Consider the following 27,269-nt stretch of genomic DNA (forward strand, 5'->3'; position numbering starts at 1 on the left):
GTTAATTCTGCTCTGAGGGCTAGCCCAAACATCCACGGAGACAAAGGCAGGCGCCCTGACTCGGAAACGTAATATATATATATATATATATATATATATATATATCGTAAGCCTCATTGGCATCTGTAAGGTTAGTGATCATGTTAGTGATCATACCGAATGCAATAATGTAGGGAAATTAAATTTCGCAATCGCGAAAAAATCGCGAAAGTGTCCGTTTGACATCAAGTCTAGAAAATTAGAGAACACTTATAGAGCACAATATTCAAAATATTACTTTAGGTTCTTCAGTTCAACTGGTTAAACCGGCGAGCCTGCAATCGGAAGACGATTTAACGAAGGCTTTCAGAGAAATTGAGAGTCAGTGGCAGCAATGAACTTCCTAGGAAATATTTCCTTGATAAAACTACCAACAAACAAGGCGTGCTCGGTGAGATCCTCACGAAAGCCGTCTGTGTAAGTGGTACACTTTTTTGTCAGTTACAGGGACGCTTTATCGGCGTGATTTCTTAGGGCTACTGAATGACCCTCTTTTCTTTCTTTTTTTTTTCTTCTTATATTGAGGGGGGGGGCGCCGCCTCACGCAGTAAACTCTAAAATGAAACTAATTATGGGGGCGCCCTTGTTTAACGCCAGGGAGCAGAAGAACGGTGTAGCTAGCAAATAAAGCTACTTGTATTTGCCAGCCTCTCAATGGACGAGCACTTCCACATTTCCGGAATCAAGGGTTAATTCTGCTCTGAGGGCTAGCCCAAACATCCACGGAGAGACAAGGCGGGCGCCCTGACTCGGAAACATCTGTTTTTTTTTTTTTTCTTAAAATCAGTAAATGGGAACATTGCTGGACTGACTTCTTGGTGTCATTTTTTTCCGTAAAAGTTCGAAGTTTAGGGTCCGGCGACAAGAGATGGTCTTATAGCTTTCTGCTCAGGAGGACAAATTTTAGATATTGCATACTGTTTCACATAAGAAAAGTTAAATAAAATTATGGTTAACATGAATATCATCATCATCAGGCTATTTTATGTCCACTGCAGGACGAAGGCCTCTCCCTGCGATCTCCAATTACCCCTGTCCTGCGCCTACCGATTCCAACTAGCACCCGCGAATTTCCTAATTTCATCGCACCCCTAGTCTTCTGCCGTCCTCTACTGCACTTCATTTTTCTTGGTGCCCATTCTGTAACCCTAATGGTCCAACGGTTATCTAACCTCCGCATTATATGACCTACCCAGCGCCATTTTTTCTCTTAATGTCAATTACAATATTAGCTATACCCGCTTGCTCTCTGGTCCAAACCGCTCTCTTTCTGTCTCTCAAGGTTATGCCTAGCATTCTTCGTTCCATCACTCTTTGTGCGGCCCTTAACTTGTTCTCAAGCTTCTTTGTCAGTCTCCAAGTCTCTGCCCCATATGTCAGCACCGGTAAAATGCACTGATTATACACCTTCCTTTTCAATGATAATGATAAGCTTTCAGTCAGGAGCTGACAATGTCTGCCGTATGCGCTCCAGCTCATTTTTATTCTTCTATGAATTTCCTTCTTATGATCAAGGTTCCCTGTGATTAATTGACCTAGGTAAACGTAATCCTTCACAGACTGTAGAGGCTGACTGGCGATCCTGAACTCTTGTTCCCTTGCCCGGTTATTCATCATTATCTTTGTCTTCTGCATATTAATCTTCAACCCCACTCTTACACTCTCTCTGTTAAGGTTCTCAATCATTTGTTGCAACTCGTCTGCAATGTTGCTGAATAGAACAATGTCATCGGCAAACTGAAGGTTGTCGAGGTATTCGCCGTCGATCATTACACCTAAGCCTTCCCAGTTTAATAGCTTGAATATTTCTTCCAAGCACGCAGTGAATAGCAATGGAGAGATTGTGTCTCCTTGGCTGACCCCTTTCTTTATAGGTATCTTCCTACTTTTTTCTTGCGGAGAATTAAGGTAGCTGTGGAATCTCTGTAGATGTTTCCCAGGATATTTACGTAAGCGGTCTGTACTCCTTGATTACGCAATGCCTCTATGACTGCTGGTATTTCTACTGAATCAAAAGCCTTTTTGAATGTGAATGTGTGAACAAGAATGTGCGTACTCTAAAAGTGATAACGACGACAGTTTCTTTTATTTACCGCAATGTTTCTCAATATATTATGTATATTTTCACAGCATGTTCTTTTATGCTCAAAAAAAAAGAAAAAAGAACTGCTGGTATTTCCAGGGCTTTTATTCTTTCCTTTTTTTCAAGCGCTCTATGAATAGGCATTGGCATAGACGCTTATACCCCCCACCCACCCCATACTCCTTTTGTTTTTCGGAGCGATTGCTTCTGTAAAGTACGACCGGACGTTGCATTGGTGGACAGTTGTGGCCATCACCCCAGCTGCCTCCCTCTCCTCTGCTTGTCTTGACAGAGGCTGGAAGCACACGGACAGTCGAATAAGTTGATAGCAAGTATCTGCATAAAATTATTTCGAAGCAGCGAGAATCCTTGTGTTAGAAAATGAGCGATAGAGAGGGATGGGCGTCGCTCTCAATTTGCGCACCACGCACTGTTGCCAACGTACAGTGGCCTGATGGTGTGGGGTGTCCCTGGTTGTCGCGCCTCGGCATTTAAAGTACACGATAAAAATGTGTGGGACACACGCGAATGTGATCGGCTGCAAGGTAATACGAGAGTGATGTCACCGTGAAAAGGCCGCCATTGTTACCGAACATTTGAGGAAAGAAACAAGAGGCAGTGAACGGGAGAGGCTGTACGCGAACATAGGAAAGTGCGGAGGTAAATTGACACAATCATGGAAAACTCCAGCAAAAGGGAATAGTGACGCGTTTGTTGACAAAGTCCTTCACAAAATCCTTCACAACGAGCTAGACGAGACGAATTATATAAAAAGAAATTATTTGTGGTAAAATATCATATTCTCCTTTTTTTTCTTTTTTACTGCGGCGAAGCGTGCCAATGAAATTAAACAAAATTAACTGACAACATTTGAACACTGTATCATAAAAATAGTTACTAGTTGCGTAGCATTGTATCTCACATCGTTGGTACCACGTCCCTACATTGTTTCTAAGATTTCACAACACTTTCTGTAGCGAGAGAAAAGGAAAAGGGTCAATGTCTATTGTAGGCTACTATGTCGTCACGGAGAATGCATTGTAGCTCTGTACACGGCCACAAAATAGCGGTAACGAATCTGGAACGTACAGCATTCTCAAAAGACTCAATGATTCACCAGTATAGTTCAGTCGCTAAACTTGTAAGTGGAGACGTAACGTGCTTTTATTCCACTTTACTTCTCAGATAACAAAGAAGCTTTGTTTCCCTAAGCAAGAACGTCAATTTGAAAGAATGGTGAATATTGTATGTCTCATCCATGGTGTTTCTTTTTCTGTGCGGTTCTTTCACCCGTGAGAAAATGGAAATCATCGTACTCGCTATTCTCTTCAGTATAGGCCACGGCGGGTGCTCGCGAGCGCGGAGAATGAAAGGTGTGCAGGACACCCAAAGACGCAGAAAGAGGAGCCGCCACCGGCAAGCGTGCTCCGCCGCTTTGCTCCGCTGCGCGAGAGAAAGCCTTCCTTGCGTCAGTCGCGAAACAGCAAACGGACTCATCTACTGCCGCGTACACACGTACCCCCGAAAGAACAATGGACAGAGCCGGGAAGGGAAAGCGAGCGAAAAGACAAAAGCGCGCTCGGCTCTCCGAAACGAGCCCATTGTTCGAAGGCCGCCCCGGGTCGAGATCGTAGCCTCTGTTTCCTCTCGGCGACTTGTTACAGGTTCACCCCCTCCTCCTCTGTGCTCGCCACCGCTGCTGCTACTGCTTCTGCGCGCTACACGTATGCTACAGGGGACCGCGTCGCAATACCTTCGCACCGGAGTTCCGCTCTCTTCGTTCCAGAGAAGCACCCGCCCTCCCTCAGCCTCCGGTCCTGTTTTCGAGACATTTATTTTCGTTCTTTATATTTGTTTTCTTTTCAGTAGCCCCAGTACAAAAGAGCTCGTTTACGGTGGTATCTCGGCTCCGTTGCAGCGCGATGGTTGTGTGCCTCGCCTTTCCGCGTCCGTAGCGTTTAATCGAACCGTCTCTCTGTTGGCGTTCGAATGCCCTGCGGGATCAAGCGTCGGTGCTGTCGCCATGCCAACGACACTTGCGTGGGACCCGGCTTCACGCGCCTCGACAAAAACGGCAGCCTCTGACGTTCCTGCGCTGCATGGCCTTCCTGGTCGCAAATTTATCGCGCCCCTAACGATAAAAAAAATAAGGATAATAACCAAACGCACGCGCGCATGAAACGGAACGCCGGTACTGACGCGGAAGAGCAGGAAGGAAAAATTAAGCAAACTGCGCCAACAGCGAAGCGCCGAGGCGCGAAAAGTAAGCAGAAGGGTCGAATATCGCTGCCCCTCGCAGGGTAGGTCGTTTATATGTCATTAATCGATATTGCGGTCATTCGAGAAAAAGAGTTGTGATTTACGATCAAGCGAACTGCGACGATCCGACGGAGAACACTGGGTCTCTACCATCTGTCTTCGATTTCCCGTCTTCTTCCTGTTTTTGTTTAGCTATAATAAGCACGGGCTGCAAAAGTTAAAATAGAATTGGAGGGCTCCTAAAATGAAAGAGATAGCCCTCGATAAATACCTGCGTGGCTTGCTGGCTATGAGCTTTTTAATTTCACTGCATCAAATCCAAAACCTGGTCTGCTTTCATATAGCCGTTCGTTCGCATGAACTACTCTAGAGGAGGAGCGACGGCCAATCGAGATAGCAGACGCGTAAGTCAACGCCAAAAAAGATAACAAACAAACAAAAAATGACTATCCAAATCCAACCCCTAATTCCACGCGGTCGGTGTTTGACCACAGCATGTGAAATACTTTGCTTCGACAGTAGTTGCATATAAACTGGAAACTACGTTTGCCGTGTCCTTTCGTCCCTCCCTCCGTCCGTTGTGTCGGTTACATCGTCGTCATTGCGCCGCCGAGCAGCGTAGTCGTCGTCGTTAGGCCGCCTCTTCCTATCTGCCAGTGTCACCCTCGCCATAGAGGGAGGACGCACAAAACGCTGCCCGCCGCACGTCACTGGACGTCGCACTACACCACAATGTGCAGCTCGGAGTCGGACGGTCCAGCCACTGAGCTATCGTGAATATGTACGTTTTACAGCGAAGCCGTTTATGGCTAGGGTTCCGTGAAATTGTCATGTGTGTGAGCAAAAACTGTCATCATCAGCAATGGCTCGTTCTTCCACAGCTGGCTCGTTGGCGCCCCTCGGTGTAACCGCACGAACGCGCTCGTGCCACTGCACGCGCGTCCGTCGTCGTCTTCTTCCACAGCTGGTTCCGTTGCCGCTCATCATGCCAGAGTTCCCACACTGCCCCTCCCTCTGCGAAGGCGCTGACGGCACTGGTCCACTGCCAGTCGGTGCGATGATTTCGGTCCCAAATTATTTGCCTTAGTATATCGCAAAATGAAAACACGAATGTATATAATGAATCTAGAACGCGAACGAACGCGAATGTATCAAAATAAATGTGTGTGCGTACCTTTCGTCACGATCACCCCCGATCAAGACAATAAACGTGTTCGTACCTTTGTTCAAAATTCTGTGTCGCCTCTTTGTCGCGTGCTGCACAGCTTCGCTGGTCATCCACCTACACGGAGTGGAATGGCTCATGATTTTTTTTTCTTGTTCTTTTTCATGGTGGAAAGAAAAGAACATGCGTGCATGAAGTATGCACGGTGGACGAAACAAGCTATAGTCGCGTATATCCAAGCGCAACACCAGCGCTGCAAAGGACAAGTAACAACGAAAACACTTCATCCATGCAAGAAGCAATGACATTTCGAAGCTAGAGACTAAAATAAGCATAAGCGACTCATCAATAGAGAATACCAGTCAGGTCAGAAGTCAGGGTGATCCCAAAAATTTTCAGCTGTGGAGTAATTTCTCCAAAACTCAATAAAAGCAATCGGTTCAGTGATCCGTCTAACGCGCGAGATATCTATAAAGTGTGCAACTATATGAGTAGCATGTCAAGAGGCACGTCGTTGCTGCTAGTTGCCGAGAGATATCGCATGGTATCAGAACTGGGGTCAAACTCTTTCTCTAAGTTTCTCTGGAGGACATCCTCAAATTTCGCCCTTGTAGCTAATAAAACAGCGCTCTGTGGTTTCCAGTACATTATTAAAGACTACAATTAATTGAAGACACAAAAATGCCTTCCCTATGTACCAGGTTTAAACAAGCAATGTTTAAATGGGAACCTAATAAAATAATGTTTTGGTGCGAAGATAATTAGGCATTTTATACGCTCTTGCAAGTACGTCATGTCAAGAGAAGCCGAAGTATAGTGAGGGGGACAATGAGTGCGGAAAATTACAGCTTCTATAGCCTTACTCAAATTTTTACATGATACGGAGAAAGAAATCTTTATCTTATAACTGAACTGCCCACGAATTGATGGATTCCTCACACTATCACCCGATAGAGATGCAATAGAATTTGTGGGCATTTTATCGTTCGATGATCTCCCACCAGACCTTCGTATCAGTGGCGTAGCCAGAAATTTCGTTCGGGACGGGGGGCTCACGCAGCAGCTCGGCCTACTCCTTATAGAATTTGTCGAGGAATCAAATACATTATTAATAACTATATCGCCATTGCAAAAGATGCTGCGAACGAATTCTTGAAGGCTAAGCATCGTCAAGACAAGTAAAACATGTATTTCTTCATAAAAGAATATACTCGTATGTCTCAAAAGTTGTGCTCCAAATAACTTATATCAGTGCTTCCATGTTTTCTGTCTATTCAATAAGTAAAGAAAATATCACGCAAACTTTAAAATTATATCAGTTTGAAACCAGCAAAGCAGTGCATGCCGCTGATATGAAAAATGTAAAGGCCATGAAATAAACAAGTTGAGGACAAATATTTTAATGAAACTTTGTTAACCTCCCTCCCTTTCTGCCTCTCTCTCTCTCACTCTCTCTCTGTCATTCAAGAACCTTATTTAGATTTTTGTACATATACAACGACCAGGAGAAAATCTTAATGACGCTGTCCTTTGTTAGAATGTATTGCGCAGGAGCTGCTGTCATCGGTCGTGTATTTTGAGTAATTGCACCGAAATTATAGTCGCAACAGAGCGCACATATAAAAAGCAGGAGTTCTGCAAGATATGCAAGGGTGAGTCAAATGAAAGTGAGTCAATGCGAATACATGACTAACGGCATAGTTTATTTAAAAGTCGTGCGGTCACCTGCGCACGTGACCGCACGACCGTGGGAAGAAGCAGACGAAGCGAGAGTACATCTCTCTTGCTTCGGTGTGAAGTACAACAACAACAACAAAAACACGCAGACATTCCGTTTGTGTGTTTCATTATTTCTCTAAACTTCAATTCGTCAATTCAAGCAACAGATCACACAGATAACAGATGCCTTGAATAACTCTCGAAGTCGCGTGTCACCGCGAGCGACGTCACACTGCGAACACCACTAGGTAGGCGCCGGTACCCGACTACGTCATCCTCCGGCTTGGAACGCGGCGGCCGCGAGGAGCAGGGAAAACGGCGTTAGGTTTGAAATTTCAGATGTTTCCGCGGCGCCTAGCGTTGTAATACTTTGCAGACACGATCGTTATCGCGCAATGTGTGCTCTGCGCTTGTCAGCTCAAAATGGCCAGACCTGGCGAGGGGCCCTTTGAAGAACCTTTATTCTCACACCTGCGTGTCCCTTTGGTAAATGAGAGATGACTCTGCAACGCGCATGCCTCGCATATAATGAACCGAACCATTATTGCGCGGGGTGGGTTGGCTCACTTTCATTTGCATCGCCCTCGTGCATTAGAAATGCGAATATACAATGAAATATAGAAGTCTGCCGCGGTGGCGTAGAGGTAGAGTATCCGCCTCGCGTGCAAGAGAACCGTGGTTCGAATCCCGGTGCCGCGCAATTTTCCACAGGATAAAAAAAAATCCGCGTGTTCATAAAATTGCATAAACATGCCTGGAGTGCGGCCTGATCCCGGTGACCAGAACCGGTAACGAACTCCATCATCAGAGCAGGATAGGCCACCCTGGTGCAGTACTTGGCCACAAACTCCTATATGAGTACGACAATCAAACCCCGGCCCCTCAGTCCCCAGCAGCTGCGAAGCAACTGACCACGGCGGCGGTCAGACCTGTGACGCAGCTGAGGGTGCTAAGAATACCTGGGTCTCAACATGCCGCCATTGGAATCTGAACCTTGCAAACGTTTAACGCTAGAGCTTTATCTAGTAAACCGAGTCTAGCAATGCTATTGGAGGAATTAGAGGGCAGTAAATGGGATATAATAGGGCTCAGTGAAGTTAGGAGGACAAAAGAAGCATATACAGTGCTAAAAAGCGGGCACGTCCTGTGCTACCGGGGCTTAGCGGAGAGACAAGAACTAGGAGTCGGATTCCTGATTAATAAGAACATAGCTGGTAACATACAGGAACTCTATAGCATTAACGAGAGGGTGACAGGTCTTGTTGCGAAATTTAATAAGAGGTACAAATTGAAGGTTGTACAGATCTACGCCCCTGAATCTAGTCATGATGACCAGGAAGTCGAAAGCTTCTATGAAGACGTGGAATCAGCGATGGGTAAAGTCAAAGCTAAATACACTATCTGCTGGGCGACCTCAATGCCAGGGTAGGCAAGAAGCAGGCTGGAGACAAGCCAGTGGGGGAATATGGCAGAGGCTCTAGGAATAGCAGGGGAGAGTTATCAGTAGAGTTTGCAGAACAGAATAATATGTGGATAATGAATACCTTCTTCCGCAAGCGGGATAGCCGAAAGTGGACATGTAGGAGCCCGAACGGCGAGACTAGAAATGAAATGGACATTATACTCTGCGCTAACCCTGACATCCTACAAAATGTGGACGTGCTCGGCAAGGTGCGCTGCAGTGACCATAGGATGGTAAGAACTCGAATTAACCTAGACTTGAGGAGGGAACGGAAGAAACTGGCACATAAGAAGCAGATCAATGAGTTAATGGTAAAAGGGAAAATAGAGGAATTCCGAATCAAGCTACAGAACAGGTATTCCGCTTTAACTCAGGAAGAGGACCTTAGTGTTGAAGCAATGAACGACAATTGTATGGGCATCTTTAGGGAGTGTGCAATAAAAGTCGGTGGTAACTCCGTTAGACAGGATACCAGTAAGTTATCACAGGAGACGAAAGATCTGATCAAGAAACGCCAATGTATGAAAGCCTCTAACCCTACAACTAGAATAGAACTGGCAGAACCTTCAAAGTTAATCAACAAGCGTAAGACAGCTGACATAAGGAAGTATAATATGGATAGAATTGAACGTGCTGTCAGGAACGGAGGAAGCCTAAAAGCAGTGAAGAAGAAACTAGGAATAGGCGAGAATCATATGTATGCATTAAGAGACAAAGCTGGCAATATCATTACTAATATGGATGAGATAGTTCAAGTGGCTGAGAAGTTCTATAGAGATTTATACAGCGCCAGTGGCAGCTACGGCGATAATGGAAGAGAGAATAGTGTAGGGGAATTTGAAATCCCACAAGTAACGCCGGAAGAAGTAAAGAAAGCCTTGGGAGCTATGCAAAGGGGGAAGGCAGCTGGGGAGGATCAGGTAACCGCAGATTTGTTGAAGGATGGTGGGTAGATTGTTCTAGAAAAACTGGCCACTACGTATACGCAATGCCTCATGACCTCGAGCGTACCGGATTCTTGGAAGAACGCTAACATGATCGTAATCCATAAGAAAGGGGACGCCAAAGACTTGAAAAATTATACACCGATCAGCTTACTGTCCGTTGCCTACAAAGTATTTACTAAGGTAATCACAAATAGAATCAGGGACACCTTAGACTTCTGCCAACCAAAGGACCAGGCAGGATTCCGTAAAGGCTACTCAACAATAGACCATATTCACACTATCAATCAGGTGATAGAGAAATGTGCTGTATATAACCAACCCTTAATATAGCTTTCATTGATTACAAGAAAGTATTTGATTCAGTCGAAACCTCAGCAGTCATGGAGGCATTACGGAATCAGGGTGTAGACAAGCCGTATGCAAAAATACTGAAAGATATCTATAGCGACTCTACAGCCACCGTAGTCCTCCATAAGGAAAGCAACAAAATCCCCATAAGGAAAGGCGTCAGGTACGGAGATACCATCTCTCCAATGCTATTCCTAGCATGTTTACAGGAGGTATTCAGAGACCTGGATTGGGAAGAATTGGGGATAAGAGTTAATGGAGAATACCTTAGTAACTTGCGATTCGCTGATGATATTGCCTTGCTTAGTAACTCAGGGAACCAATTGCAATGCATGCTCACTGACCTGGAGAGGCAAAGCAGAAGGGTGGGTCTGAAAATAAATCTACAGAAAACTAAAGTAATGTTTAACAGTCTCGGAAGAGAACAGCAGTTTACGATAGGTAGCGAGGCACTGGAAGTGGTAAGGGAATACGTCTACTTAGGGCAGGTAGTGACCACGGACCCGGATCATGACACTGAAATAACCAGAAGAATAAGAATGGGCTGGGGTGCGTTTGGCAGGCATTCTCAAATAATGAATAGCAAGTTGCCACTATCCCTCAAGAGGAAAGTGTATAGCAGCTGTGTCTTACCAGTACTCACCTACGGGGCAGAAACCTGGAGGCTTACGAAAAGGGTTCTGCTGAAATTGAGGACGACGCAACGAGCTATGGAAAGAAGAATGATAGGTGTAACGTTAAGGGATAAGAAAAGAGCAGATTGGGTGAGGGAACAAACGCGGGTAAATGACATCTTAGTTGAAATCAAGAAAAAGAAATGGGCATGGGCCGGACATGTAATGAGGAGGGAAGATAACCGATGGTCATTAAGGGTTACGGACTGGATTCCAAGGGAAGGGAAGCGTAGTAGGGGGCGGCAGAAAGTTAGGTGGGCGGATGACATTAAGACGTTTGCAGGGACAATATGGCCACAATTAGTACATGACCGGGGTAGCTGGAGAAGTATGGGAGAGGCCTTTGCCCTGCAGTGGGCGCAACTAGGCTGATGATGATGATGATGATGATGATGATGATGATGATGATGATGATGCAAATGCGGAGATACAGCTTGATAAAGGGCAAAAAAGTGTCACTGGAAACAAAGTTCATTGCACGTATACACAAAACCTCGCAACAAGATATTTAAACATACGTAAACGTCTCCAATAAATCTACGTATCTAAGGAAAAGTAACTGTATATAATGCGTCAAACAAGGCATATAAACATCTTGCGCAGCAACAGATTCACAGATCACAGCCCCCGTTCGCTCCACTCCCCCTGATGTTTCGCGCGCGACAGGAGGCGGCGCACTTCCTCTCCGCTTTTCTCCCTTGCGCACACAAGACTTAGCCACCATCGTCGGCTCACCCATACCGCGTTCACTCGCACATACAGCAGGCGGCGCGCGGTCACGAGGTTGTCGCCCTTGGACTTTAAGGCTAAACCCCATGAGCGCGATTTCGTGCGCGACGGCGACGAGCGACGGCTTCGAGCGACGGATCGGGCCGTTGCGTGAACAGATCGCTCAGTCTTGTCGCGCGATCGCTCGGTTCTGCAAATCTAGAATTCGTCGCTCGTCGCCCGGAAGTGCTATGAGCGACTAGCCAATAGCGCGAAGCCGGAACTGGATGTACATCACTCAAGTACTACCGATTGTGGCACGGAACGAGCAAACGATTGAATTTTTATAGTGCAAGGATAAGAACCTACTGGAAGGCCTCCAGAAATATTTTATGCTGCTTTTTACAGTAAAGCACATCAACTTAAGTTAATAAAGCACGCGCCACGCTAGTTTCGGCGCCTATATTGCTGCCCTCATACCGGCAACACTGGGGAAACGTCGCTCGAAGTCATCGCTCGCATGGGGTACGACTTGTAGGCGACGAGCGAACGCGACAGCCATCTCCATCGCGTCGCTTGTCGATGTCGCGCGCAAGATCGCTTGCATGGGGTTTATAGTTTATACGGAAAATGAGAGCGACGGGGACGGCAGGAATGCGCCTAGAGTGTCCATATAATTGCTATCGCAATAATATAGTAAGAGTATCCGGCAACTGAAGCATCCCGTGGCCCATTACTTTCCGCAAAAGAAGTAATAAAATTGAACTTTCACCATGCGACAATTTGCTGCGCCGCAACAATGCCTTTTCTTTTCTTTTGTGGGGCGGGGGCATGGAAATGAAAAAAAAAACGCAAGGAAATCATGTTGGCCATAATCAAATGCCTACTTTGAGCACCTAATGTGGCTACCGAAGGAATATCGAAAGAAAAAGTGAGACGCTTGGTCCACATAGAACCATAGGCATACTGCTCGGTATTCTACACCGGCGAGACAAAATTTTGCTGAGATGTTGCGCTCAAGCGAACGCGTTGCAAACAGTCGAGTCCCCGCAGTGATGGCGGCGAGCGAGCATGCACTGTTTCTTTTTCTCGTCTGCTATCCAGAGAGCGTCTAAAACTATGCCAGGCGAAAATCCACTCGGCCAGAGAAAAACGAACGCGCATCGAAGTGCGCCGGGGGCTGGTCGGGTCAACGCGAGAAAAACGCATGCGCTCAGGCTGGTTCCGACAGGCCGCGGGTAGCGAGAACAAAAAAAAAAAAAATGAAAAGGCTCAATGTGTCCTCGCGAATAAATGTCACAGTAGAAAAATAAATAAGACCGTAGTTACCTTTGATGGCTTTAGCGTCTTGACATGAATTCTTTGGCGCAGGTGAAAAAAACTTTTGATATTCTTTTCTGTGACATGACGTCGCAAATGAACCACCACAACGCTTCGTCTGTGGCTATGGTGTTGGGCTGCTGCTGAGCACAAGGTTGCGGGATTGAATCCCGGCCACGGCGGCCGCATTTCGATGGGGGCGAAATGCGCAAACACCCGTGGTACTTAGATTTAGGTGCACGTTAAAGAACCCCAGATGGGCAAAATTTCCGGAGTCCTCCCTTAAGGGGTGCCTCATATAATCAGAAAGTGGTTTTGGCACGTAAAACCCCATAATTTAAATTTTTTTTTAACGCCTGCTTCACCTCCACCGCGGGTCGGCCCGGCATTGCACTATCTCCGGGATCGGCCCACGTATGGGGAGTTTTTTGCTTACCACAACGACACGAAAATTTCCTTGGACAGTAGAGGTATACAGCTTCGCTGTAAAGGAGAGTCCAAAAGCGCTCCCGAACGCCTGCATGAAGGAATTGAGCAAGCACACGCCACGCAGACTCAAGCATCTTTCTGTGAAGCTTTTTTTTTCATTTTATTTGTTTATTGCGAGAAGATTACTTCGCTCATAGTGTGGCCTCGCCGTCATCAGAAAGCCGTGGCAGAAAAACGGCCCACAATTTGCGTAATCTTCATCTGACTAAAAGAAAAAGTAGCCACGGTGATGATTCTATCTTGCGTCCCGCCGCCACTGCTACCGCTCTGTAGCCGAACGCGTGAACAACCGCGCCACCGCTGCATTGCGCTGCCTTTGCAACAGGTGACACTATGTTCGAGCCTGTGCACGTGGTCGAACCCTGTCTGGCGCGCGATTCACTAGATGGTAGAGCGAGCGGCTGCGGTGCGAGCACGGCGAGCTGCAGCCGCTCGCTGTGCCTTTCGCGTTGTCGGGGACCCACAGACGCCGTCGTCACAGCCCATGGCCGACGACGACGAATAAGAGCAACGCGCTTCAGGTACCCGTCGGACGACGACTACGGAATCTCCCTAGAGTATGAGGTGGAGTTCGCCTACAAACCCGATGTAGAAATATAGTATAAACATCATGGTGCCGCTTGAAAAAGTAATACCGTCGCTCGGCAAAGCGGTGTCATCGTGCTGAAGAGTGGTGTCATCGAGGAAGAACACTCAACGCGATGTGCGTGAAACACTAATCAGAACTCCGCAAATAAAACTCAGCTGAGAGATAGCAATATGGCCGGTTTGCCGTCTTGCGTTGTTGCTACCTCCAGGGAAGCAACATTACACTCGAATAACGCAGCAGCACTAAACTCAGCGACAAGTAATGCTCTCGCATTTACACATGATAAGAATTGCTTAGGTGCCTTTACAGTTTGTTTTCTATTTAAGTCGTTGGTCTCGGAACGAAACTAATATTCCTTCCCCATGTGTTCATTTCCACCGCCATTCCTTTCAGAGGAGCGACAACTTTATCCCCATACAACAAAAATTATTAAATCAAGACGAACGGAGCGAAACACTGGCGGTTTCATTCTTCTTTCTCCTTTTTTTTCTCGTTTTCCAAGAAAACGAATTAACCACAGGAAATGATTTCGCAGCTTTTCTTCGATCCCTCCGCTTCGTAAAGACGGACGGCAGCACCACCCTGTTTCCTCGATAAGGCGGGCTATAACGGCGGGCAGACGCGCCGGCGGCCGGGTTCCGAAGTAGCAGGACGTCGTGCGGCCGCTAACAAACGAAAGCACCTGAAGAGAGCGGAGGCGAGTGTTGGGGGGGCGGGGAGGTGGAAGGAGCTGTGCAGCCTGCCTGCTAATGACAGCCGGCGTTCGAACTCCCTCGGGTCGCGCAAGCGAAGAGAGAGCCGCACGACTCTGACCCGTCCAATCAACGTCCCGAGGCCCCGTAGGCACAAAGCCCCGACTCGCTCGCGTCCGGTCGGGAAGGCTCGAAGCCTTTAGGGAGCGCGCGCGACAAAACCTGGGCTATCCGCGTAGCGGCGAGAGCCACCGCTGCTGCGATCGGTCCCAAAGCCCCGCTGGGATTTCGGGTGCCGGGAAAACGTGCACTTCATTTGCGGCGGACGCGAGGCTTTTCAGGGCACCTGTACCGGGCGCGTGCTCGCTATACACCGAGGCCTCTCTCCATGGATTTCTCGCAGTTTCTTTCGTTGTTTCCTTCTTGGATGCAATATATTCACGCGCGCGCCTTCATCCTTGCTATGGTCTTATTGTTCTTATCGTTGTTCTCTTTCGTTTCCTTCCTGGAAACAAATTGGAGTGCAAATCAGTTCGTCCGTCCGCCCTCTCGGCGTCTCTTGCCGTTTTTTTTCATTTCCGACCTTTTGTTTTCTTTTTCTTGTTTTCCCTTTTTCTTTCTTTCTTTTTGTTTCGTTCCTTTTCTTTTTCTCCGCCTCTTATCCTCGGTGTTTCTCCTGCTGCCGTTCGCATCGGACAGCGCACTTCGGCTGATTGCCATCACTCCTCCACGTGCGCGAGGCTGCAGCGCGTTATTACATGGAAATATGAGTTGACTGATTGATTGTAAGGTTTGACGTCCCAATAATACAACTAGTTTTCTATAGGACACCGGCGCAGAAAGCTCAAGATTATTTTCTCGGAATTGATTAGTTTATCTTCTACCGCCCGAGGCATTCGCCGTGGACTGAGATGTGTATAGAAATACAGGGAAACTGCTTAGCATTCCGATCCCGTCGGAACACGGCTGGTCACCCGGGCCGGGACCGAACTTTCGGCTATGTGCCCACCAGCACAACATTACTGCCGCTGAGCCAAATCGGGCGATAAAGCGTGATTTCGGTATGGTTTGTTACTATGTGACATAAGGAAGAAGCCTGCACCAAACTTTGATATTCCAGCCAAGCGCTTCCGATGATTTTTCATTCCGACTCTTGGGCGGGCATCAATGTACGTGAACCGCGTAATCTCCTCAGGACGCCGCCGCAGAACGGTATGCGGCAGACAGAAAAAGTGCTTATACCATTTGCTGCGCGAACCGCCTTTTGATGCAGTTTAATAAAAATTAAATTCTAAGGTTTTACGCGCAAGAACCGTGATCTGACAACGAGGTACGCTGTAGTGGTAGGGGACTCCAGATTAGTTTTGATCACCTGGGCTTCTTTAGTTAACGTGCACCTTAAGTTTAAGTAGACGAGCGTTCTTTTTTGCATTCACCTTCATCGAAATGCGGCGGCTGCGGCCGAGATTCGATCCCGCGACCTCGGGCTCAGCAGAGCGACGCCAATGCCATTACGCGCCACGTGGGTACTGTCGGCGCGCAACCCACGTAAAATGTCATTTCGTACGCGTCGTGCAGCACGTCCACAGTTTGAGGAGGCACTTGCAGAATTTTTTTGCGAAAGCTTAGTGCGCGCTCGCTACTGTTGACAGTGCACGTCATTTCGCTACGAAACTGCAACGCCCTTGCGAAAGGAAATGCGTATCGGCGATTTTTGTTGTTCTTTATTTCTTTCTTTGTTCTTTTTTTTTGTTTTTTTTTTTTACTTCAAAGTAAGCGATCGACCTACATTCCCCACTCGACATCTCGACCTATATTCCGGTTTATACGGTATACTACTGAGTGTAACGTTTGACTTTATTATTTTTTTTTCTCTTCTGTGTCTGGGCAAATGCGAAACTGTCGCATATAGAAGGTATGCGCTGATCTGGCATAATTACCAAGAAAGCAAAAGCGCTATCAAGCGCTGCCGAAATACTGGTCACGGCGACGCATGCGTGGAAGCGTCGCCTCCTTAGTTTTCCCTTAATTGCCACGGAAATTTGTCAGCGAGTATGGGAACGCTACTCTGTCCATTCTGCGCTCTACACGACTGCGGGTGTTCATTCGCACATGAGGCTGAGATCGTGAAAGCGTTCTGTGAATCATCAAAATTAAGAAAGAAATAAGTCGCAAAAAAATATTAAATAAAATTCATGCTACACTAAAGGGCTCGAGATGGCGTGTTATTTATTTGCTGCCAAAAACAGACACTCCTCCAGGGTGCGCGAGAAGAAAATAGCTCATGCCAGACTAAAAGCCTCTAAAACATTAGCTCGAATTACTCTTGAGTGCGGCAGTATACCAGTCGCATGTCATCATCAGCTATATCTTGACGAAAGATTAGAAAGAATTCAAGCTAAATCACTATGCGGTTCATTTATTCTAAGTATTCTCGTTACGACAGTGTGAGTGTCCTTCGATCCCTGCATAGACATTTGCCTGCCGACGACGTGTCGATGCTACCAAGTTTTTTTTCATTCTGAATCTCAGTTGTATCGATACTGATAAGCACGCATACCTATAGCCGCCTGATCGTCACTTCAGCCAAAAAGGCTATCGTAAGCAATCCATCTCAGGTCACACCTCGTGCGGTCCACTCAACTTCTTCGCGTTTTATTGAAAACACTGACACTGTTGGCCACGAGAAGCAGTGTCAGTGGATAGATAACTTTACTGCTAAGGCAAAATCGTATTTATATGCAAAATGGAGATCGCCGATGCGCGTTTCTATTTTCTGCATATGCTGTTGTTAAATTCTTACGTGTTTTCGATATTATGTAAGTATTTGCTTTTTCTCCTTCCTTTTTTTACGAAGCAATGTTGAATTTAACTATTGCCGGTTTTCGTTACGCAGTCAGTGCATTAGTTTTTTTCTTACTCGCCATCAGTAGCAAAAATTCATTATGTGTTGTGTTCGGTATCTTGTTTAATTAAGCCATTGTGTGGCATTCTTTGCACTCTGTGTACTTCTCGGTGCACTTTCCTGAACCATTTCTATACGGAAGGATGAAACGCTGGGCCACCGGATATTCCATACTGAAGAGACAAAGAACAGAACAATTATTGGGTTTTACGTAACAAAACCATGATTTGATTGTGGGGCAAGCCGTAGTGGGGGACTCCGGAATAATTTGGATCACCTAGGGTTCTCTAACGCGCGCCTAAATCTAAGCACACGGGTGTTTTCGCATTTCACCTTCATCGAATGTGCGGCCGCCGTGGCCAGGATTAGCATAGCCCCTAGTAGCCCAACACCAGCATAGTCCTTTAATATAGCCCAACATCATAGCCCTTAAGCAACCACGGCGGCTCAAACGAAAGAAGCGACAAAACAGGCGCTGACTAAAAAACTTAAAATGTCAAACAAAACATGTGTTTAACTACAAGGAGGAGCACACGTGGCAGAAAACACACCAAAACGCGCCTAAAGGTATGCTTCAGATAATCATTTTCTAATTGTGCCACGAAACTCAAGGCCTCTCGAGTTGCGACACACTCGTCACCTGACTTGCGCAGGAAATAGCCCTCTGCGATCTCTCCGCGTGTTGTCGTATCTCTCCACTTGACAGGACTCTTGTAACTGACAGCGTCGGGGTACACCTGCCAACATCTATATTCTATAGACTGCTCTACTCCCTAGCATGAAGACAAATATATATACGCCGGCTAAACACACGGCCTTTCTAGTTAAATGCTTTCTCTAGCTCTCTCTCGTACGGTGCTGAGATTTGAGATTATTATAAGATCTTTGGCCATTCAAAGACGCTGTGTGGTTCCTTAGATAATGTGCGGTCATTCCTGTATGAACGTTTACAAAGCTTTACATTTCTGTCAAATAAAACAAATATTTCTACGCGTATTCGCCGAATGGTAAGACGTTTGGGAAAGGACCTGATATTGGCGTGCACGATATTTCTTCGCTGATGTGAGAGAGGAAGGGGCAAGGATGTTAATCATGCTGCTCCAGGTTTGCTACCCTACACTGTAAGAAGGGGGGGGGGGGGGTGCTTCTGATATGGCTCGACAAATCTCATGATTCGGAACAGGCGTAGCCAAGCAGGGATGTTCCAGTGACAGAACAACCCCGATTTTTTTAGCATACACTTCGTATAAGGACACACTCGTTGTAAAGAAAAACAGGGCTCGCCGTCACCTGTTATCACAGAGCTTTGCGAAGCGAATACGACGAAATTCGCACGGCGTTTCTCTTTTTGGACCTGAGAGTTATTTGTCATTGACTAGACGACATGTCTAATATGTTATTCGGTGTCACGACTGACCGCGTGCACCTGTCCTTACAAACCATTTGTACGACACTCGATCCGTAGTCGCAGAGCTTATTGGCCGGTGTTCTGGCCTTCACCACTCATGAGAGCGATTGGTGTGCTTGCAAAACGATCGTCGCAGTGATGGCCAGCTGCGGACTTAATTAGCCCCGCTTCGAACCTTCTTTTTTCCTTCTCCTCCGCGCAGGTGGTAACTTATCTACTTAATGAATAATTTTCCTCGCCTCCTAAGTGCGTGTACTAACGGCGAATTGGCGGCCCCGCAGGTCTACTGGGCGGGACCCATGCTGGGCGGCCTCATGGCAGGCTTCACCCACGAGTACACGCGGAGTGCCAGGCTGGGCCGGGAGCCGGCGCACAGCCTGCGGCCCTCGCCGCCCGCGGGCCAGCCGGCCAGGAGCAACCACGTCAAGCGCGACATCAGCGGGCTCAGCAACGACACCGAGCTCACGCTCACGTCCAACAACGACTGCCGCGTCTGACGCGAGTGGTCCGGCGGAACAGGCGGTGCTCTGTCGAGGACGACACGCGGTCGCGGTTTCGCCGGCGCCGAGGGACTGCGCTTGCGTGGCGCCCGCCGCTCGAATCCTGCAGCGCCCAGAGTGCGAGTTCGACAGGTGTGCTCGAAGTGGTGCTGCATGACCGCAAAGGTGGCTTCCCCGCATTGTCGACCGAGCTCGGTTGAGGTTCAACCTAAAGTGGGACCCCCACGTACGCGGAAATCACTGCGAGCGATTCTTCGTTATCTTTCCCCCTCATTGTTTATCTGTTCTGTAACGTGCACGCGATCACGGCGGGGAAGCAGCAGGATTACCTTTCTTACGTGGGAGAACCACCTTGCTACGTAATGCATGTGCGTCTTTAGCGTTTTGGGCATCGTGGTCAAATAAGGTCTACCTATACACGAAGTGTTCCCTAGCTGCGCATGTCCCAGTAACAATCCCCGTGCTGAAATGCGCTGGTTCTTTCCGGGCCAAATTTGACTCGGTTCTATTTCCAGTGACATTCGGTTCAGGAGCACCGATAGCCTATTTGAATGAATTCAATTGAAATATGGGGTTTTACGTGCCAAAACCACAATTTGGTTAATGAGTCATGCCGAATTGGAGGACCCCGGATTAATTCTGACCACTTGGGGATCTTTAACGTGCCTCCAATGCACGGGACAGGGGCGTTTTTGCATTTCGCCCCGGTCGAAATGAGGCCGCCGTGGCCGAGGTTCGTTCCCGCGACCTCGTGCTTAGCAGCGCAACACCATAGCCGCTAAGCCACCGCGGCGGGTTAAAGCGTATTTCGTTGGCCGAAAGCGGCACCAGTGGCATTCTCGGCAGCATTGTAGCTGGCAAAAAAGGGGGGGCTCAGTTTACATTCCCTTATTTCTTTTCTTATTATTTTTTTTTACTATACTAACCACCTGTCGCGAACAATAGACCATACAATCTTGCTGACACGCGATTTAAAGTCAATGTGTATCTTCTTCGCATACTGTCAACTGGAACGTTAAAAGCAGCATTCACGTAACTGACCATAACTTAGTCTTGCGCATTGAGCAATGTGTTACTGGCTCTAAACGTTGTAGCTCGGGATAGGAAGACTCTATAAAAGAAAGAAAGAAAGAAAGAAAGAAAGAAAGAAAGAAAGAAAGAAAGGAAGACCCGCCATGTGGAAAATGCCGGCATTATTTACACTAGCCTTCGCATGCGCACTTTTAACGCCCCGTAAAAGGGATCTTGCTACATCATCGCAAAGGTGAGGTCGCGGACAGGCAAGACACAGGGAACTTGCCGCTGTTATGGCTGTGGGGCCAGGGGTGCGCACCAAGGGGAGACATTTCTTTTTAATTCAAAAGCTTGCCTTTAGGCATAATACAAAGCATGTTAAAAGTACACTCACAGATTTGACTCGTGCAAAAAAAAAAAAAATCTAGAAGTGAACGATGATGTGGTCCATGAATCCAACGTTCAAGGTCGGGTGGGCGGCCAGGCCGAGGCCTGCTGCCTGGAGGTGGCGGAGACGGCTTAGATGAAGTCCTGGGCATGGCCATAGTATGTGTCACTGTCACATTTCGGATTTTTGTGTCACAAAATGGGCACGATGCTCCGTAAGGTCCATGTTACTGTTGTGGCCAGATAGCGGTCACAGACGGGGTGAGCGCGACCCCGACACGCAGCCAAGGGGAGACATTTGTATGCTCGGTGTTCCTAACTGCCCCTCTATTGCTTCGTACTCCTCACGGGTAGCAAATTACTGGCCGACCTCAAGCTTAACAGAACGCTTTGAGCAGATCGGACGGCCACATCACCGACTAAAGAGCCACTGCGTACTCGGCTACACCAGCCCCTCAAAGGCAGCCAAGCCGTTACAGCATGGCGATATAGGCTAGGAAACAGCACCCGAATACCCACCAGTTCCCTCGATGAACTTCATCGCCTGCCCTTGTTCCATATGTTGTATAGTTGGGAGGCAGTATATAAGAACGTCGGCTGGTGTGGGCAAAAAGGAAATGTTACAGAAATGCTCAGACACATCAAAACGGGCGCAACGTTACAATCGTATTATTTTCAGTCACTCCTTACTGTTTCCAAGTGCTGTGTAGAAGGCAGTCTCTGAATATACCAGGGACGCTCACTACAATGGACCTTGACCTCTTGTTGGAAGCGTGTGATCTTCAAATTTTATCAATCAACAACGGGGGTGGCACACTTCGAGCGTGCCCTACCTAGATACAAAGTGGTGCTTCGCGGATACGCTAGTTAGGAGAGTACGACACGCTCGCTGTATACAGAGTATATGTATATGCCCAATCGGCCTGCCTTCAGCCCAATAGCACAGAAACCCCTTGCGCCAACGTAGCTTCGGCGTCCCCACCCCACCCGCCATGCTCACTTAATATACAGGGGTGCCTCCCCTCTCGGGATACTGGGGCGCATAACGCATGCACCAGTCAGATTTTTTATGCGTAGTGATTGTTTCCCTTTCTTCCTTAGCGTCATGCTTTCAGATTTTGTTTGTCTTAATACCAGAAGTATGGAAGAAATAAAACTAGTGTGAGTTGGACAGAAAGTACGTGCACGCAGTTTTGCACAACAAAAGAAGTATTTTACTCAAAGCATATCCGCTATGATCCGTTGCCCTAAGATGCTGCGTTGGAAATCATGTATATATGTACTAAGCAAAGTGCAGAAATGGAGCACCTTCATCAGTTTCTCTTAGCTCAACGCAGAAAAAGATATAATATTTCCGAAATATTCATAAAGATAGTTTGATGAAAGGTGAAGTGCAGAATACCTGTCCAATAATAAAAAATACTGCTTGCGTGCGTACAGACAAAAGCACCGGCAGAATCATCAAGTAGACGCCGCCAAAACGCCAGCCATGTGCATGTTTTCTCAAGCGCCGCCATATAGCGTGTTATCATCTCTATTGTTTGTTTAAGGATTCAAATAATCACAGACTCGGTGTCTTGTTGTCAAAGGAACACTCTTTCTCGTCGCTTTAGCCTTATGCCTGATAAAAGTGGAGGTCATCAGTTGAGTCGGCTGATTACCAAGCTCGAGGCGACAACGCGCAGACGAAGCGTGCTGCTGTCGCCCCGTTCTCCGGTTTCCTTGGACCTTCGCTTCGCAATATTTTCGCGCCGCTACTTTCAGCCACGCTTCTGAGCCGATGAATAGAGCTCAAATAGAAATAGAAAACAAAGAAGAAAACCGTGATTGCGGTCCACCACTTGAAATAAAGAAGACTCCAAAACTTATAACTATAGCTCAGCTAGTTAACCTTGATCCATATGCAACAGACATTTTTTTTTTTTTTAACGTGATGGCCTATATTTATAGGCAGTTATATAATTCCGTCTACAGACACGTTTCTAGAGCTTTTCGGGTTGAAATCTATACGTTGCAACTACATGCCGTAATCAAATGAGTTTCCAGAAACTCGAAAGGTCTAGAAGTTGCATGAAAGGTAAAGTTGGCATCCAGCGGAAAGCGTAGCGCTACGCTACAATGGAAAGGCATACGAAGTTCCTCGGGAAGGAAACGACTGTGCCCTATAACGGTGGTGGTGATGGCTTCGTTCCCCGCGCCAGGACGAACTTTTCTTCAGCTGCGAAGGTTCAACTGAGAAACTCGTAACGGTTTTCCTTGCAGCTACGTGCCGCAACATCTGGTGGATGCCGATAATTTTTCTTTCATACAACCACGTACAGCAAGGCGGCCACAAGTCTTCGGAGCACAGCAGTTCTGGAAAAGCTACATTTGCTCGCGGCTTCACCGCGAAACCTGTATTTTAGCTGTGAATTCCAGTGGTCGCATAATGAAGTACCCGCAGCATTTTCGATATCAGAGCGTGTGCAATGGCTCTGACCTTCTTCTTAAGTTGTCGTTCTTCGAGGATCCAGAGCTGCTAAAGCTTTTGCCGTAGGAGGACAGGGGGAAGTGTGCAAACGTCTTTGTTGAAAGCAAAACAAATAAATAAATATAGGGTGTATGGTAGGCGGAAAATGCTGTGGGGCGAAGGGTCCACAGTAGCAGCTCTGGCTTTAATGGGCGCCCTCTGTGTCAGGTGCCCTCCACTCCCGCCCCTTCATGCCCTCCCCCCACTTATTATAATTCAGCATAGATTTGAAAAGTACCTTGGTATAGTCGGTCGATCTTTCCTGGAATACTCAAAGGTGTAGGGCACACTTTCTTCCCTTATTATTAGCATTTGATTGGCATTTTTCTATTCTACATCAGTTTCATAAAACATTGGCGTGGTCACTTTTCAATATTTTTTGTACTTATTATTCATATTATTATCATTTAAATATAGGTAATGCAGACCATTACGTTAGCGGGTAGCGTTGCATTGTGCTTCCATCGCGAACCTGAATTGGCCAACCCACCCTCGTGGGCACCTGCCATACATTGGAGGTCACTACAAGAACCATTATACTTGCACGACAAATCGCGCACTGTCTATGGGGTTAATTAAAAAGATTTATTAAAAAAACGTTTTAATTGTTTACGTTAAGACACATGTTCCAACTGCGAAATTGAATTCGGGCTGCTGCGAAATCATGTTCGAGCTTTTCAGGAAATCCTAAGGCTAGCGCCATTATTACGACATTCGTCCCCCAAAACTGTTACATTGGCGTTTCGGCTAAGATCATCCCGAACTGCTTGACGCACTCGTTTGCGAAGCGGTTAACTGGGACGCTATTGTATTTTACAGCACACTCTCAGTACGGCTATGTATCGCGATAGCGGTGCTACGATTTGCGCTAAGCAAGCATGACTTCATTAGTATTCGGCTTCACTTTCGCAATTGCAGCGTGCGCCCTGCAGTGAATAATAAAAAAAGTTAGTCAGGGAATATTTTTTGTAGTTAGCCGCCTGGACATAGCGGTTTCTTAGTTTTTCTTTATTATTATTATTATTATTATTATTATTATTATTATTATTTACTTGATTCTGAAAATGTACGACATTACATAATTGCCATGGCGCAAGAGCTAAAGGCGAAGTAATATGCCTGACTAGGCTGCTAGCACCGTGGTAACACGAAGCACAGCCAGAAAATAATAGCAAAAAAAAACGTGAGCAAAACATAACCCATGATCAATGGTACACATTATTTTGCATACAATAAAACACCAAACAACACGATTTAAGGTGCAGAGGATAAAGCACACATTTCAGTACTACGCAGCAATGTATACTATAGTGATCTGTGTTATATATACAAAACGGCTAGTGAGCACACGAGAACATCCTTACAAAAAATCCAGAAAATACATTTTTTATTGCGTCCTGAACGTGAGCAGAGATGATTGTTTTATGATGTCGATTAGTGAAGACTGAATCTTTAGTAAATTATAAAGCTGCCAAATTAATAGCTCAGTGTCCTAATCTGTTCTTGCTTGTATTTAAAAACCATGTTTGCTTCCAACAGAATATGTAGGTACAGCGGTGTATTTAGAAAAAGCAAGTTTTCACGATCCCCTTTAGCTATAGAAGGCGACTTACGTCAAACTTTGATTGACATAAGTCTGTATCTTACCTGTTCCCCTTTTTTTGTGTCCCGTACCTTGTGCCAGAAACAATCTGTGTAGCAAGCATAGATACTACGCACTTTGTGTTGTCTTATTTGTCTTACATTTATTACGTACTTTGTCTTATGCAAATTATTTCCGCCTATTCCAGAAATGCACCTGAGGAGGAAGCACAGCGTTGTATATCACGGGCAATTTTTTTTTTTATCTATTCAATGTAAACAAAAAACTGGTGGTACTGCGGTTCATAGGAGTTCGGAACGGCTATAGATTGTAGAAAGCCATCAGTCGATAAACATCAGTTGACAAAAAGTGGAAGGCCATAGTTCCACAGGCTGTGCGCATAGAAATTTATAGACTGTCTATAGACTTTCTAAAAAAAACAACGTTTGGCAGGGGCTATATCTGGGATATCGTTCCATTCCGCACATTACGCCGCCCCGCAAAGAGCTGTCATAGGTGTGCCTCGGACTGACGAAGTGAATGCCGAATGCTCAAGTTCGGTCGCACCTCCATCGAAATGGCACCGGCGCCGATGGTCCGCATTAGTTTATTTTTATGCTTTAGACGATGAGATCAGCGCGGCGGATTTTCATAAACATGCTACAGTTTAAACAACGAGAGAGGAAGCAAAATACATAACAATCGGGTGATTAAGAGAGAGGAAAATGTCTGTTAGTTCCATTTGCCGTAGCGCGAAGAAACACTGTGTTAGTGCAACGCTGTGCAACTCATCCTGTTCTTTGTTTGTGCTTTGTTTTTTACATGAAAAGCAGAAAAAAAAAGGAACCTCGTATTCTCTTTCTCTCTCTCCGCCTCCGACACAATTCCTTATTTTAAGTGTTCCCTCGAAAACTGTGCCCCAGCTTCGGTTAACGCGCTTCCTCATGTTGGGGCGTAGACGCTGTATTCCGCCTATGCCGCGAAACCGGCAGGGCCATGTATACTTCTGCCACACGATCACGTTGGGCGACGCCCAAAAGTACAGTTGTACATATTTCACCGGAGTGTCAAGGCCTACAAAGCACAGAGAAAAAAATGTTATACGCGAGAGTTTTACCCTCCGGTCTTCAATGTCACAAGGATGTAATTATGCACGTTTCTCGCACGAAAATGCAAACGCAGTGGGCAGAAGTGTATGTGTACATACAAAGACGAAGGCTGACGGACAGTTCTGTATATTTACGTCGATACAGTTGAGCAGTTTTTTTATAGAGTCACGACAATAAAGTATTTCACCCTTATATGTCTCGTCTCCGTGCCCCGCGTGTGGTTCCTGAGGGAGCGGCACTGGGCGCTCACGAACGCCACACTGTCATAAAACGCTACAGAATTTATGACACTCCCCGAACTCTCACCTACTCCGGCATTCTAAGAGCATGTACAACTTAACGCCATTTTAGAGCTTAATAATCAGTGAGAGCATAGCGAGAAATCTTAAATGACACCATGTATACAGCAGTCGCAGTACTCCATTCTTGCACGAATACTAATCCGTATCTGCGACCTTTGACCACCTTTCACTGTGGTATTACACGACGATGTCCACCAAAAAGACCAAGCTTCACCATCCTGTTCATCCGGTTCCGGCAACTGGCATGACCGCATATCTGTATAGGGGTCGCTGCGTGATCTACAAGGATGCGGTAGTTAACCAGAGGAGGACGCATAGCTCTCCAAAGCGCGACACGTCTTCGAATCCATGCTGATCGCAGTTATTCAGCACACTTTCCAGAAGTGTTATGGAGTTTTAGAAATAGCGCACCCCCACGCTCTGCTCGCGTTCCTTTGTACGCCGGCCAGCGGTTCGCGAATTCCCTGAATTTGCGTGCGCAAAACCTGAAACTGTGTGGTTGCAGCCGTCGTCAACTAACGGCAGCGAGACCCCATCGTTACTGACCAGTGCAGTTGCGCAACTTAGCTTTGTGAATAAATTCATATATATATATATATATATATATATATATATATATATATCACCACTTGTAACCCCACCTATTTCTCTTCCTTCTGATCCTGCTCTATCCCGGCCCACTGCCCTAACGCTTCTCCACTGACGCGTGCTCAGTCCTCCCGTCTGCTTTTTCTTTTCTCGGGAGAACGAAGTCTCTCAGGATGTGCTGCCGTCCTCCGAAGCCATTTTTCCCCTGACTCCTATTTTAAAAGTTCCCTAGATGTCTCTAGATATTTGTTTCCGTTATGAAAATAGACTGGAAATTTTAGAGTTTAAATTTATTTCTAAGCTCTCTTCAAAATATTTATAAAGAAGTGGCTCCTCTCAAGCTGAAATGATATTTCACAACGCCCAAGCGTAAGCTCGTCGCGTCAGAAAATATGGCCGAGAAAAAAAAAAAGAAAACAAGCCGCATGACAGTGTGATTATCCGGAGACCAGAATATACGCTTGGGGCAGA

The 27,269-nt window shown here is 46.5% G+C and overlaps 1 protein-coding gene across 2 annotated transcripts in view; it reads left to right on the top strand.

Annotated features, from left to right (window-relative positions):
* The window catches only part of LOC126545687 (lens fiber major intrinsic protein-like), a 39,209-nt gene extending 13,109 nt beyond the window's left edge, over positions 1-26,100 (top strand). The window contains exon 3 of one of the 2 annotated variants that reach the window (XM_050193631.2): positions 19,089-26,100. In XM_050193631.2, the coding sequence (XP_050049588.2) occupies positions 19,089-19,304 (216 nt within the window). In that variant the 3' untranslated portion in view covers positions 19,305-26,100. Of the gene's footprint in view, positions 1-5,262; positions 5,608-19,088 lie in introns of those variants that run through there. The other variant, XM_055061910.1, reaches the window with a different exon arrangement.
* The last annotated feature ends 1,169 nt before the right edge of the window (positions 26,101-27,269 follow it).

This window comes from Dermacentor andersoni, chromosome 1 (genome assembly GCF_023375885.2).
Source record: "Dermacentor andersoni chromosome 1, qqDerAnde1_hic_scaffold, whole genome shotgun sequence".
In the NCBI taxonomy this organism is placed as follows: domain Eukaryota; kingdom Metazoa; phylum Arthropoda; class Arachnida; order Ixodida; family Ixodidae; genus Dermacentor; species Dermacentor andersoni.